Source organism: Kryptolebias marmoratus, linkage group LG20 (assembly GCF_001649575.2).
Source record: "Kryptolebias marmoratus isolate JLee-2015 linkage group LG20, ASM164957v2, whole genome shotgun sequence".
Taxonomy (NCBI): domain Eukaryota; kingdom Metazoa; phylum Chordata; class Actinopteri; order Cyprinodontiformes; family Rivulidae; genus Kryptolebias; species Kryptolebias marmoratus.
Window position 1 is genome coordinate 3,162,087 of NC_051449.1, and position 12,796 is coordinate 3,174,882.

General features: G+C 42.3%; 1 protein-coding gene across 12 annotated transcripts in view; it reads right to left on the reverse strand.

The window, feature by feature from the left end:
* The window catches only part of LOC108232878 (supervillin-like), a 49,903-nt gene that overhangs the window by 15,451 nt on the left and 21,656 nt on the right, over positions 1-12,796 (reverse strand). For 5 of the 12 annotated variants that reach the window (XM_037981805.1, XM_037981798.1, XM_037981803.1 and 2 more), the window contains exons 7-19: positions 10,989-12,257; positions 10,237-10,407; positions 10,110-10,147; positions 9,655-9,719; positions 9,317-9,453; positions 9,135-9,209; positions 7,876-8,152; positions 7,122-7,187; positions 5,503-6,184; positions 2,866-3,310; positions 1,660-1,792; positions 827-883; positions 435-512 (exon numbers count right to left, since the gene is read on the reverse strand). In XM_037981805.1, the coding sequence (XP_037837733.1) occupies positions 435-512; positions 827-883; positions 1,660-1,792; positions 2,866-3,310; positions 5,503-6,184; positions 7,122-7,187; positions 7,876-8,152; positions 9,135-9,209; positions 9,317-9,453; positions 9,655-9,719; positions 10,110-10,147; positions 10,237-10,407; positions 10,989-12,257 (3,493 nt within the window). The remainder of the gene's footprint in view (positions 1-434; positions 513-826; positions 884-1,659; positions 1,793-2,865; positions 3,311-5,502; positions 6,185-7,121; positions 7,188-7,875; positions 8,153-9,134; positions 9,210-9,316; positions 9,454-9,654; positions 9,720-10,109; positions 10,148-10,236; positions 10,408-10,988; positions 12,258-12,796) is intronic. The other 7 variants (XM_037981804.1, XM_017410953.3, XM_037981799.1 and 4 more) reach the window with 6 other exon arrangements.

Sequence of the window (12,796 nt, forward strand, 5' to 3'; positions counted from 1 at the left end):
AATCATCAAAATTAAACGAAATAAACATTTGAAATATATGAGTTTGTATGTAATGTATGAATATAATATACAAGTTTCACTTTTTAAATGGAATTACTGAAATCAATCTACTTTTTCATGATATTCTAATTTTATGACCAGCACCTGTAATCAGTGCTGCATATTCGCTCAACTTCATGTCACAACTTTTGTTCCCTCAGGCAAATGTAGCATCAAATCAAGCCAAATTAAAGAAGATTAGATGCATCCAAGCATGCTCAGTGCGACACGGCCTTCTTCGTTCCTCAGAGTGACAGCTCTGCATCGACTTGTACTCATGTCGCAACCACCAACACATCTTAACATCGCAAAGAGAAGTTTCTGCAAAACCGAGCAGGAAAAATAAGACTCCAGTTCATGCTGCCCATTCGAGCACGTCGGGAGCACGTCCTTACCTGACCGTGATGGTCTATATACTGACACTTTTGGCCAAGGGAAATAGGAGGAGAAAAGGTGGAGGAGAAGACAGGCTCCTGAGGAGGTGGATTCAAAAGTGAAAGAGAGGAAAGGAATGAGGGAAACACAAGAAAACACCTGAACAAGATGGGAAAAGGTGTAAGATGGAGAAAGCCATGGGCAAACTCAGATTTGGTTAGTTTGGTACCGACTAACAAAACTGTGTGCTTCAAGTGCTGAACAATTAGTACATGTTATGAAAAATCAGCACCTGAGATAAACCCAAAGACTGCAGGACAACAGCCACACACAACAGCTGTGATTGGACAGCACGGCTACTGCTCGAAGCTGATTGGTTTAGAGCTGCAGAGCGACTGCCAACAGGTCTTACCCAGAGCTGCTCAGACACAGACACAGCAGAGGGGTCTTGAACGACCACCCCTTCCTCCTGAGGGGTTAAACACAGGGAAAGGACTCAGTCAGAGGGAGGGGGGGGGCAGCTATTGTTGACAGTTTGTCTGGAGAGAGAGCGAGCCTGAAGGATTAACATCCAGGGTTTAAACAAGCCTCGTTCCCCCACAGAATACTAATGTGAAGTGGATGAGCTGCAGGAAAGAAATCTTTCAAAAATCTTTGAACAAAAGCCTCCAGAAGCTTAAAGGTTTATACCGGCTGCTGTTTTCAGTCCCTGAGATAAATGTAAATAATATAAGTAGGCGATTTATTTCATTGTTAGGCATACGGTAGGCGAATAGTACAACTAGAATTTCAAAATAAAAGCAGAAAACTGGCCTGTTCTGGCTTTATGGACTGCTGTCATTTAGTTTGTCTTTTTATATGACTTTCATGTGACTAAATAAGTTTGAAAAATGAGTATAAAACAGCAACTGAGTGTAATACAAATGATTAACTCAAACATATCCTATTTTTATTTTTAAATCAAGCTTTGCAAGGTTCAACCAGGAAATAAGTGACTTTATAACAGAATGAGACGATCTATTTTTACTCACCCCCTGAATTAATAACTCGATTTTAAACAAAGCTGTGTTGATGTTCATGCTAAAACCTGCAACTCGAACTAAAAGGCTTGAGGCAAAAACATCAAATAAAGTTTAATTTTATGTTAGGATTAAAACATAACAGGAGACACAGGGGAAGATCTCCATAAAGGAGCAGAGATGTTCAGCAGAATAGACTTTTGTTGTGATTGTAAAAACATCCGACCTTCTTCTGGCTGCTCTGCTCCGTCTCCTGCTGCTGAGCCGGCTGCTCGGTCGACGCCACTTTGACCACTTCCTGTTTCTTGTTGATCCTGTTCTTCCAGTCTTCCTCGCCACTCTTCTTCAGCAGAGCCACCCTGACACAAGACAGAGGGGCATATATTTGTGTCTCTCATCACCTCTCAAGACAAAAACATCTCATTCAGCAAGTGGCTTGACTTTCAGAATTATCTTTACTAACCTCTTTGGCTAATACTGATAGTATTGTTTGTTTGTTTTTGAACTAAATAGGATTTATGGCTATTAACAAAAAATGCTAAATCAATTCTAATGTGTGAATGAGGAACTTAAATATTTAGAATATTTAGAATATTTATCATAAAATCTTCTAAAACCTGTTGAAAGTTGCTCCTACTTTTCTGCTGACCTGTATTTATTAATAATATTTCTTAATTTTCCAGAAACTCACCAGTTTTCATGCATTAAAAACCCTTTTGAGAGTAGTTTATGACTGATGGGTTCAGACCTGATATGGTTATAAAGCCACCAATGAAATCCTCCAAATGCAAAAGCAAAATAGATTGGTTTCCCAGTGAGCTGAACGGTTAAAAAGAGGAGTGCATGGGCAGCGCTAATAACGGATGGCTGAGGGCTGAAAGAAAAAGTGTGTCATCGCTGCTGCTGTTTGAGCGTGGACAGGGCAGAAACGAGGGCATTCTGTGGGAAACCTCAGAGGATCCCACCAGTCTGCACAGCTCTCTGCTTCATGATGCTAAAAATCTTCCACCACTAAAGATTTAAAGGAGTTGGACAAAAGAAAAAACAGGCAGGAAGTTCTGCCTGAAAAGTGAAGATGCTTTGATTTTTGTTTCAGCTTGTAAAAACCTGAATCAGAGAGGGATCAGGACTCAAAGTTTGGACTTGATCCTGGATTTATGAATGAAGTTAAAGCTGAATAATGATCGGGGCTCAAGTCGAGATGAAAGTTTTCTAACCACTCTTCATGTTTTCTGTCCGTCTGGATCCACTCAGTTCACTAATCTATCACAATCAGGCTGTTTGCTATATGTCTTACTAAATAGTATAATAATATAATAATCAAGAATTCACCACTAGTGTAGTTTCTCCCAGTTTATATGAGAGAAGAGTTTTTATTATCACCTGCCGCAGTTAGAAACAGACATGACGGTGACCCTGAGCTGCCTCTCACCTCTCCTTGATGGACATTTGTTTGGAGGACATGCCGTCAGAGAGTTGGTCTCCAGACTCCGTGGGGGACAGCAGTTCTCCAGAATGGTCCTCGGGGTGGTCCGGGTGCGGGGGCTGAGGCTTGATCAGCGCCTGAGGGAAGGACTGAGGCTTGGGCGGCGTCTGAGGAGGCACCTGGGGTTTGGGGTGAGGCGGGGGGGCAGCGTGGAGGTAAGGCTTGGGGAGAGACTGGGTGAAGCCCTGAGGTTTGGGCGGGGTCTGAGGGGAATGGGTGAAGGATTTGGGCTGGGAGTATGAAGATGGCTGGATGTATAAGGGGGGTTTGGGGAGGGTGGGAGGAGGCTGGGCGCTGGTTTGACGCTGCTGGTCGCTGGAAATATACGACACCGCCCTGGATGATACTTTAGCTATCAGCGGCTTCAGCGGCCCTGGATGATCCGGTAAATCTAAAAAAAAAACCAATATTATTTATTAGCAGCATCCAAAATCAGGTTTTCCTGGTCAAAATGATTCAATTTATCTGTTAATATTCAGTTACTGAAACTCATGAAACAAGTTAAAAAGAAAAGCAGAGAAAAATCATTCCTTTAGAGTAAAACATGAATGAAAAAATCTTTTAAATCTACTTTTTATTTTGTGCTAATTTGTTATTGGAATCAGGGACGACATAGTTTGATTCAAATTCATCTAAATTATTGCAGCAAACACTTTGAATGACGGTACGAAACAAAGCTTTTTTCTTTTCACAATGAGAAAGAATTTCTTTATTCCAAAACAAAACACCATCTTAAAAAAATCCAGCCGGAGAAAAAGACACACCAACACATCGCTTGGTTTTAATGAGTCAATAATCATTTTCTGATAAAATCTGTGTTTTTGTTTGGGTTTTAAAGGTTTTTCTGTTAGATTTTTTTTGCATCAACATGTTTCTTTTCAGTTAATTAAGTCTAAGTCATCTGTTTCTTGTTTCAGTTTAGCTTTTTTACTTTGTTTGTCTACGTTTTAGTCTTTTTCACTCAGCTCCCGATCATCACCCCAGCACACCTGTTCAGTGCTTCAAGTCCTGTTTTTTATTAGACAACAGTTTTTTTGACGTAAACCTGCTGCCTGCACCCTTCAACCATCAAACATTACCTGGGTTTATTTATTAGTAATTAATAATAGTGTGCTTTAATTTGTTGTTCTGTTTTTATGTCTTTATTTAAATGTTTCATTGTAGTGTTTTGAGTTCTGTAAAATGTTTTTGTTTATTAAAATGTAGATTTATTTCCCATTTTTTGTTGTCGTGGTTTTTTAAAAATGTCTGTTTTCTGAATGTGGTTCAGGAACATTTGTGTTGTAATCATAGTTTCTTCGTGCTAATATTATTATTATTATTTTCTAAAACACTATCATGTTTTAAGATTTCATTTATTTATTTGTATTTTCTTGTTTCAGTGCCGTGCTTTCTGAAAGATTTTCTATTTTGTCTTCAGGTTCGTTGAATTTTTTTGGGGGGTTTATTGTCTTTTTTTTCTTTAGAATTACCTTTTTTAGAATTCTGCAAAATCTAAATGTTTTTTATCTGTTTTCTTGTTGGTTTAATATGTTTTGCAAAATGTGACAGTTTGTTTTGTTGCAGTAATTTGTAAGATTTGAGGGTTTTTGCTGGTTGTTTTCATCCTTTTATATTTGATTCACATTTTTTCTCTTTTGTTGTTCTCTAATGCTGTTTTCATTTCAGGGCCATTTTAGCAAACAGCAATATAATATATTTAGCCATATGGACCATTGCAGGTTTTTTGCCTCGTTAAATAAAAACATATTGAAGACAAAACCATGTGTACAGTCATATTTAAGAGAATCAGTGGTTATATTTTGTAGTAACATGTATCTTTTTTGTTAATATCAGTGAAAAAGCTCAAGGCTTTGGTGTCAGCAGAGCTTTAAGTAATTAAAAATTCTCCTAACCTTGTTGTATAACGAACACTTTAGTTCGGCTCGAGCCTCACAGAACTAAGAAACTGTAGCTTGCAGATAGCAGGGCTGACATTGTTCCACTTCTCTGTGCTTTATTTAAGCACACATCAATTGTCCTGCCCTCTTTCAGTGCATGCGTGGGTAAAGAGCACCACTGGACGCATTCTGCATTAGCAGAACAAAACCAGGTCAGGTCCGTTTCCTTTTACTGTAGTGTGTGGACGAGCAGCTGTCCAAAGGGACCACAGCCCTTTTCTGGCTCACGACAGAATGAGAATACAGTCTGAGGAGAAAAATCTGCTTTGGAATCAAACATCATTTATGGGGAAGGGCTTCCTCTTCCCTGACAAAGAGCTCCACGAGGAACATTCATGGAAAAATATGTTAATGAGATGCAGCTTCTGTGTATCGGCCAAATCAAACACTCCCAGCTGGGACGTATGTGTGCTGCCGGCAGAAAGCAATCATGCGTGGGAGCTGGCTGCAGAAGACAATGAGGATAATGAGACCAGCTCCCTTTCACTGGGGTTTTCTCTTTGTCACTTCTTTCCTCTCTTCTTCTTTTAATTTTATTGCCACCTCCTTTTCTCTAACCTCAGATATTCCCAGTATTTTAAACCCCTTGAAGACCCCCCTACACACACTCTTTTCCTTGTTTCTTTGTAGAGATGCCTCCTACCTGAGATGCCTCCGTGGCTCCGGCCACTGCTCCCCTTCAGCTCTTGTGTGGAGGAGCTGAAAGCTGGTGCAGCCTCTCTCAGGTGGCCTCCTTTTTCTCTTCCTCTTCCTCCCCCCTCCTCTCCTTTCTCCCGTCCCTCCTGGGAGTCTGTGGCTCCCCTGCTAGGCAGAGGTTCTGGCTCCCCCCTCCTTAAAGACGACTCAGTGGAGAGCTGAGGATGCTGCAGCCTGTCCTCCCTGTCCCTGTCAGAGGAGTGAATGCTGCCTTCCCTGGCTCCTCCCTGCTGTTTCCCCCCTTCCTCCTCTTGCTGCTCTCTCCAGCGCTCGGCCACCGCCTCCCCTTGCTGTCTGAGACTGGAGGAGGAGGTGGGAGCCCCTTTCTCTGGGCTCCTCTCAGAGAGGAGAGGGGAGGAGATGTGCTCAGGCTCAGGGTGGCCCCCCTGGGTCAGGGAGAAGTATCGTGGCGCCCTCTCCTGGTGGATGCTTGCGCCGCTGGAGGCCTGTTGTTGGGCAGGGATGCATGGAACGGCGGAGGACTTCCCTGCAGGAAGAGCATCATCGGCGCTGCTGCTGGGTGGCGCCGTGGTTACCGTGGTAACGGAGGCTTGCGAGGTGATGGCTGCCACAGATCGAACCAGGGCGACTGACAGCGGCTCCAGTTTGATCTCGCCTCCATGTTTTAGCTGAAAGAACAACAGGAGTCAGTCAGAAAGTTGGAAGAGAAACGATGAATTGATCATAATTAACCCGAAACGTTGAATAATCAGACATTTTACAGAACAGTGGCTTCTAAGGTCAAATCCTTTGTGAATAAAATATGGGTTTATGAGATTTGTAAATCATTGCATTCTGTTTGTATTAACTGTTGACAAGCTATAACAGTCAGAGTCACAAACCTCTGCCATAGTTATGCTGTGATTAGAGGCTGTAAAGTTATCAGAATAAGGTGCAGAGTATGATCGCAAAAAAAGATGGATTGAAAATTAGCAAAAATCTTCTCTGACCAGAGGAAGGTCAGCATTATCAAACAAAAATACCAAAAGTTGTCTGTTCGTGACTGTGGGAGACAAACTAAAGCAGGAAATGACTCAAAATTACAGAACAGAAAATAAAAAATAAATTATTTTATTAATTGTGTGACTTACCTGTGGAATAAAGGTTAGAAAAGTTCAAGTTAAAAGCTGAGTCACATTTTATTTATAAATATGGCTGAGTATGACTCATCTTTCTTCTAAATTTTCCATTTTGCACAGAGAAAAACACTCAAACTTGATACAATCTGAGCTGTCGCAGCATTCAACATCCAGTCCATATCAAAGCTGAATCTGCTCAGGAACTCGTTCCCAGATGCTAAATAGTTCAGGTTAGTTGTTCATAGTAAGCTTGAAGAAACAAACTGTAGCTCACATTCACGTATCACATGCTTGCTGTGCACCAAACAAGCATGCTGCAGAAGCAGCTGCAGACGGTCTAAATCTGTCATTACGTGCCGCATGTAACACCTCATATTTACCACAATCAAGCTCACATAAAAGCCACTATCAGAGGAAAACACAAACACTGCTCACTAGCAGGACCAATAAAGAGCTGGAACCAGACTGAAGCAGCGGAGGGTCTTACGTGTTCTCCCTGATTGGCGTCTAAGTCACCGTTACAGACCGCAGGGGTTACTGGGGTCTCAGCTTCCTGTGTGGACACCAGTTACTGAACGTGACTACATGCTGGACAAACATTTATATCCTGGTTGTTTTTCTTTTCTTTACTAAAGCAGGATTAATGAATCAGCAGTAACATAAAAACTTTCTGTGAGGCTGAACCTTCCTGCATCAATCATTAAGTTTTATTTATTGCACATAGTTAAGCTAAGGATGCAAGGCAAACAATAAAATCATATTATATTATATTGTGCCATGAGATATTGTCTCATATTGTACTGTATATTTCATTTCTCTGCATTATCTGCAGCCTTAACCCTCTCAAGGCAGATGTTGCAGATTTGCAACAGCGAATTGCATATACCTAATTACTCCACATTCATATTTTATGAGCCTTATTTTACTCAGATGATAATTTCCCCAAATATCTGATTTTTCCTGTTACTAAAACTTAATTTCAGCCTGAGAGGGGTAATCATTCAGCCTGCATACAACTGTTGTTTCCTCAGTTTAAACCTTTTCTTTGTTCATTAATTTAGCCTTGGATCAGTGGAGGGCATTTCATATTTTTGCAAAACATTGACAGAAGGTAGTCTGAGGTGATGCTGCAAAGTAAAAAGAAACGGTTTCTTTTGGTCATGAGTGTGGCAAATTTTGTTAGGACCATTGATTTAATTTATGCAAACATTTTTTTTTTTCCAAAGAAACATTTCATGCACCTGCTCCACCTCTTCCAGGGTGACGGGCTGCGTCTGAAAGCGGGCGTTGGCTCTGCGCTGCCGGGTGTCCCCTCGAGCCCCCTCCGCAGTTTTGGCTGTGGGATGGGCGAGGCGGTTGAACAGGGCCATCTTCTCCGACAAACTGAGCGAGGACAGGTCCGGCTCGTCTGGGACAGCCTCCTGGCCGGCACTGAGGGCTCGACCCGGCTTCTGGTGACCCGAGGCTTCTGGCTTGTGTTCTTGGACTGTTGAGCCCGTCTGAGAGGAGGCCTGAATGCTGCGGGGGAAAACATGGCCGTCAATCTTTGATTTGTTTAAACATAAAACTTATATGTTACAGCTGTTCGTGTGGTAATAAATAGCTCATAACACACACCGTTATTCTTTTACTGAATCAAAATATTTCAAATATATTTAAGAAGTAATAAAGAATAAGATAACACTTAATGAAACCTGTTTATTTTTTATCCTAATGGTTTAATTATATAAATGTTGATTTAGAATTCACACTTTTCTTGTCCTACTTTTGCTTTTCCATACATTTTTTGCAGTCTTACTTCTGCATACTTTATGCTATTTACGCTACATTCACCTTCAGTTAGCCTTTTGCTACTTTTAGCTTTTAGTTAGGGTCTGGCTTCTTTTAGCTTCGACAACCAGGCTCAGCTTCTTCAGCAGAGTCATCCAGCACTCAGCGTTCACGCTGCGTTTTTAAAGAAAGTGCAGTTTCTCTCATTTGTAATAATATCTTCACCTAAATGTCGAAGTAGGAAACACCTGACTGTAACATCTGCGTCAGATTACAGACACAGCAACAGAGACATAAGCAGATCAGCACACATACCGTGTGTCAGATTATCATATATAAAACACTTATCTCTCTGTAATCTCCCTGCAGTGTGCAAATTAAAACCTGGTCAACAAATTACAAGACACAAGAACCGAGGACATGAGGAGGGCTTTAAGTGTTTAACCTCTGACCTTTTCTTGAGATTACACAACCTACCTCTTCCCTGACATTCATCTCAAGAAGACACTTTTCCGAGAAAACTGTGCATGGAAAGCACAGAGTGAGGTTATTGTCTTTAACAGCAGCTTCTGTCAAAGGAGCATGTGGCTGAGAAGAGTTTGTGCTGCTACCAGAAGAGGGAGATGGTAATCTGCAGCTTGTTGCACGAAACACAAAGCACCTCGCTCACTGTAATGTTTATCCAGTAGGTTCTCCTGGTCAGTGAACAGGTACACACAAAACAGCCCACCTGATGCTGGTCACACTGGTGCCGGCAGCTTGATCTGTGTTAGCGCCCTCAGGTTGTGACGATGCAGTGGGATCACTTAAAAATTAAGAAAATAAGGAGCAGAATAAAAGGAATAATGAAGGCTGGAGAGGAAAGATTCTAATATGCAAACTGCAGGTTTAAAGTCAAAATAGAAGATCCACCTTGAAGCGCTGATCACCTCTTTGTTGGTGACAGGCTGCGTGTGTGCACGGTCCTGAACTCTTCTCAGGCGGCGCTCGATGGCAGCGTTTCGAGAGCGAGGTTTGGGAACGCCACCTTCCGATGTTTTTTCCAACTCCTACAAACAATATGTCAGAAATATGTTCCTGTTAGCCAAGACAGCAAGAATTAGAAACACAGAAACACCTATTGTTTGTATTTAAAGTATAGAATTATGTGTGAAATACGGCGTTAGAAGATCCATCCTCTGTTTTTGAGATTTTTATTGGAGGTGCATTATTGAATGATGTGACTTATTTGAAATGAGTAAAAAAAATACCCTGAAGAGTGATCTTTTTGCAGACACACTCATCTTGGCTTTTTCATCCAGTTTTTCTTCATCTGCTGAAAGGAAAAAAAAGAAATACAAACCATTTTGATTTAAAGTTTTGTGCAAAGGAGAATGTGATATTTTGTGGTTTTTATTGCAAAATTACATCCAAATATTCACCTCTCTCCTATTGTTATCTTTTCCAAGACTTTAAAACCATAAAAAACTTCTAAAATCTAAATTTTATTCTTTTTCAGGTTTTCTGCACCAACAGTTGTGCAACATGGCAGAAGCATAAAGTCAAACCAACTGTATCTGTATGTAAACTAGTAATAAAGGCTGCGAGTTTTAATCTTAACATTCTGCACAATGAGACAGAAATCTAAATATTTATATGGATTTTTTTATTTTAAAATTTTACATAATGATAATTTAAGTTTAGAAATGATTGATGTTGTAGTTACCTTCGGCGTCCTGTAGTTGTGGTGGGCTTAAACGTGACCTGGGGGAAACATTGATGTTCATCAAGCTTCAGTAGCAGAAACTGGAGTTATTGTCACCTGAATGCGACCATAAATCACCACAGTGTACCTGTCAGACTCCAGACGCTCTGCAGAAGTGATGGGCTGAGTCCTGAATCTCTCTGACATGCGACTGTCTCCCGGAGTGATGTAACGCCGAGGCCTCCGAGTCCCGCCATTTAAATCACTGCTGCCAGCCGGCTCCACCTCCTTCGCTGCGACGTCGGCTTTAGTAGTCTCACTTTTCAGGTGGTGGATTTGTCGAGAAAGATTAAAGAAAAACACAAAAAGAAAGTGGAAGTGAGTTTACAGAATATGTAGCAAGGTTGTCTAACTTTGACACGGCCTTCACAGAAATGAAAAAACAAAACAAAGTTAATTTTACTGAGTGCTGAAATTTGCTAAAGGAGCTGAAACGAAGCTGTTAAAGCTCAGAGAAGAACAATAATATAAATGTTACAAAAAACAAAGGTGATAGCACCGATCTCCTGAATGAGCTGAACAGTTTGATTTAATAATGATTAAAACAACACAAAGTATGCTGGAGTTAGATTGCAAAAAACAATAACAGCAAAACAAACGGTCAGTAATAAATTCCTGCTATGAAGAACCACTATTTCATGTTAACATGCAGCAGCGAACCATCAAACAATAACGTGCAAAGTACCTGCTATAAAAACCTACACAACAGACACCTTGAATGCAGCATCATTATATCATGGAATATAGCCTACAGTATATTATTTAGTTGTAATAGATTATTAAAGAACCCCCAGTTAGTTATTTAGCAATGCAACGCAGAGCCCATGCCGATGAACCTACAACTCAGGCTTCCTGTTGGCATGCTCCAGGTAAGAGTGTCGTAGCTGTGCTACCGACACCCTTGTATCCAGGGTCCCCATGTCCCCGTTAGCCACTCCTGGTGGAGGGGCCATCCTGGGCGCCTCTCTGCCGGTCCCCTGTCTCTCAGCACGATACATGGCCGTGTGTTGGCTCAGACCAATGTCTGACATAGAGCGGGTCCTTATCTTGGGTTTGGGCCCTCCGCTTATCTCCTTGCTTCTGTGTTTGGCCTGAGGCAGACAGGAGCCCTTCTGAAGGTAGGCGACCGAGTCAAACTTCTGGTGTTGTGACGGTGCAAGCTGCTGCTGCTGCGATTGTTCGTAGTGAGGAACTTGATGTTTCATTTGGGAGTCTTGCTGTTTACCTGGGGCTCTGTTTGTTCGCCATTCATACTCGCGCTGTTCCTGTGATGGTATTTGGTTTTCTTGCGGCAGCCTCAATTGATGGTGATGATGTTGCTTTGCAGGTTCTTGCTGAACCTGAGCTGCAGGTTCTGCCCTTCTGACTTCATGCTGCTGCTGCACTGGGGGCTCATGTTGCCTCATTTTGGGCTCTTGATGATAAACAGGCTGTATGGACCGATCTTGCCTTTGCTGCTGGTGCACAGAGGCATGAGAAGGTTCTATAGATCTAAAAATCCTCTCCTCTTGGCCGTCATGACCGGAGAGATGTTCTCTTCCTCTTTCTCTGATCCTCTGAACAGTTCTTTCCCTCCCCCTCTCCCTTGGCCGCTCTTGATCCAAGTCCTCCTCTCCGTGACTTCTCCTCCTCTGCTCTGGGCTGAGGTTTTGCCAGTCCATCTCTTCATGCTGGCCCCTGTGAGGATCATCCACACTCTTCTCCCTTCTGCGAATCTCCGAGGGCAACACAGCTTTCCTGCTCTTCAGCAGGCCCTCTGTGTGGGCTTCTTCTTTCAACACCTGCCTTGCCTCCAGTCTTGCCTCCCTGTGTGCTGCATACATTTGGTCGGCATTCAGTCTTCTTCGTGGTTGGACCTCCGGGGGTCCAGAAGGTGCAGCAGCTGGTTGAGCGTCCACAGCAGGGCCAAAGTGTTGGTACTCAGGATGGTGGCCTGGACTGGGCTGAGGCTGGTGGACCGTCCTTTGTTGGCTGTGCTCTGAGTGCTGTGTGGCGTATTGAGCAGCGCTGCCGTGACTATGACGTCTGTTCGGCTGCTGCCTGTCTGGGTTTTGGTCGGGGGGCTTCTGGAGTGTCTCATCCCTGGACAATCGTTCCCTTACTCGGATTCTTGGAGAAAAAAATGCACACAAGACACTAAGATTCCAGTTCAATAAAAAATGTACAACCCTGTCTGAACAGAACTCACAAACGCCAATTTAGAGAGGTCAAATTGTTACTTTAGTGCCAAAAATGTGTGTTAAAATAAACCTTTAATGAGATTATATCTGCCAGATATATATTACTGTGGAGCCATATAGGCGCCAGGCAGCTTTTTTGTAACACATTGGCAAAGTTTTTCTTCATTTTCATTCTTAAATTAAATTAAATCATCTACGTATGAACTAGGACTTTAAATATTTATATATTTAAACAATAATTAGCTCTGTACTGTTTTTATCTGACAGTTAGGAGAAACAACATTAATACCACCTATGGGAGGGGCCAAAGGGGTCGGGTGCAATGTGGGATGGGTAGTGGCCGAAGGCAGGGACCTTGGCGGTCTGATTCTCGGCTACAGAAGCTGGCTCTAGGGACGTGGAATGTCACCTCTCTGGTGGGGAAGGAGCCTGAGCTGGTGTGTGAGGTTGAGAGGTTCCGGCTAGAAA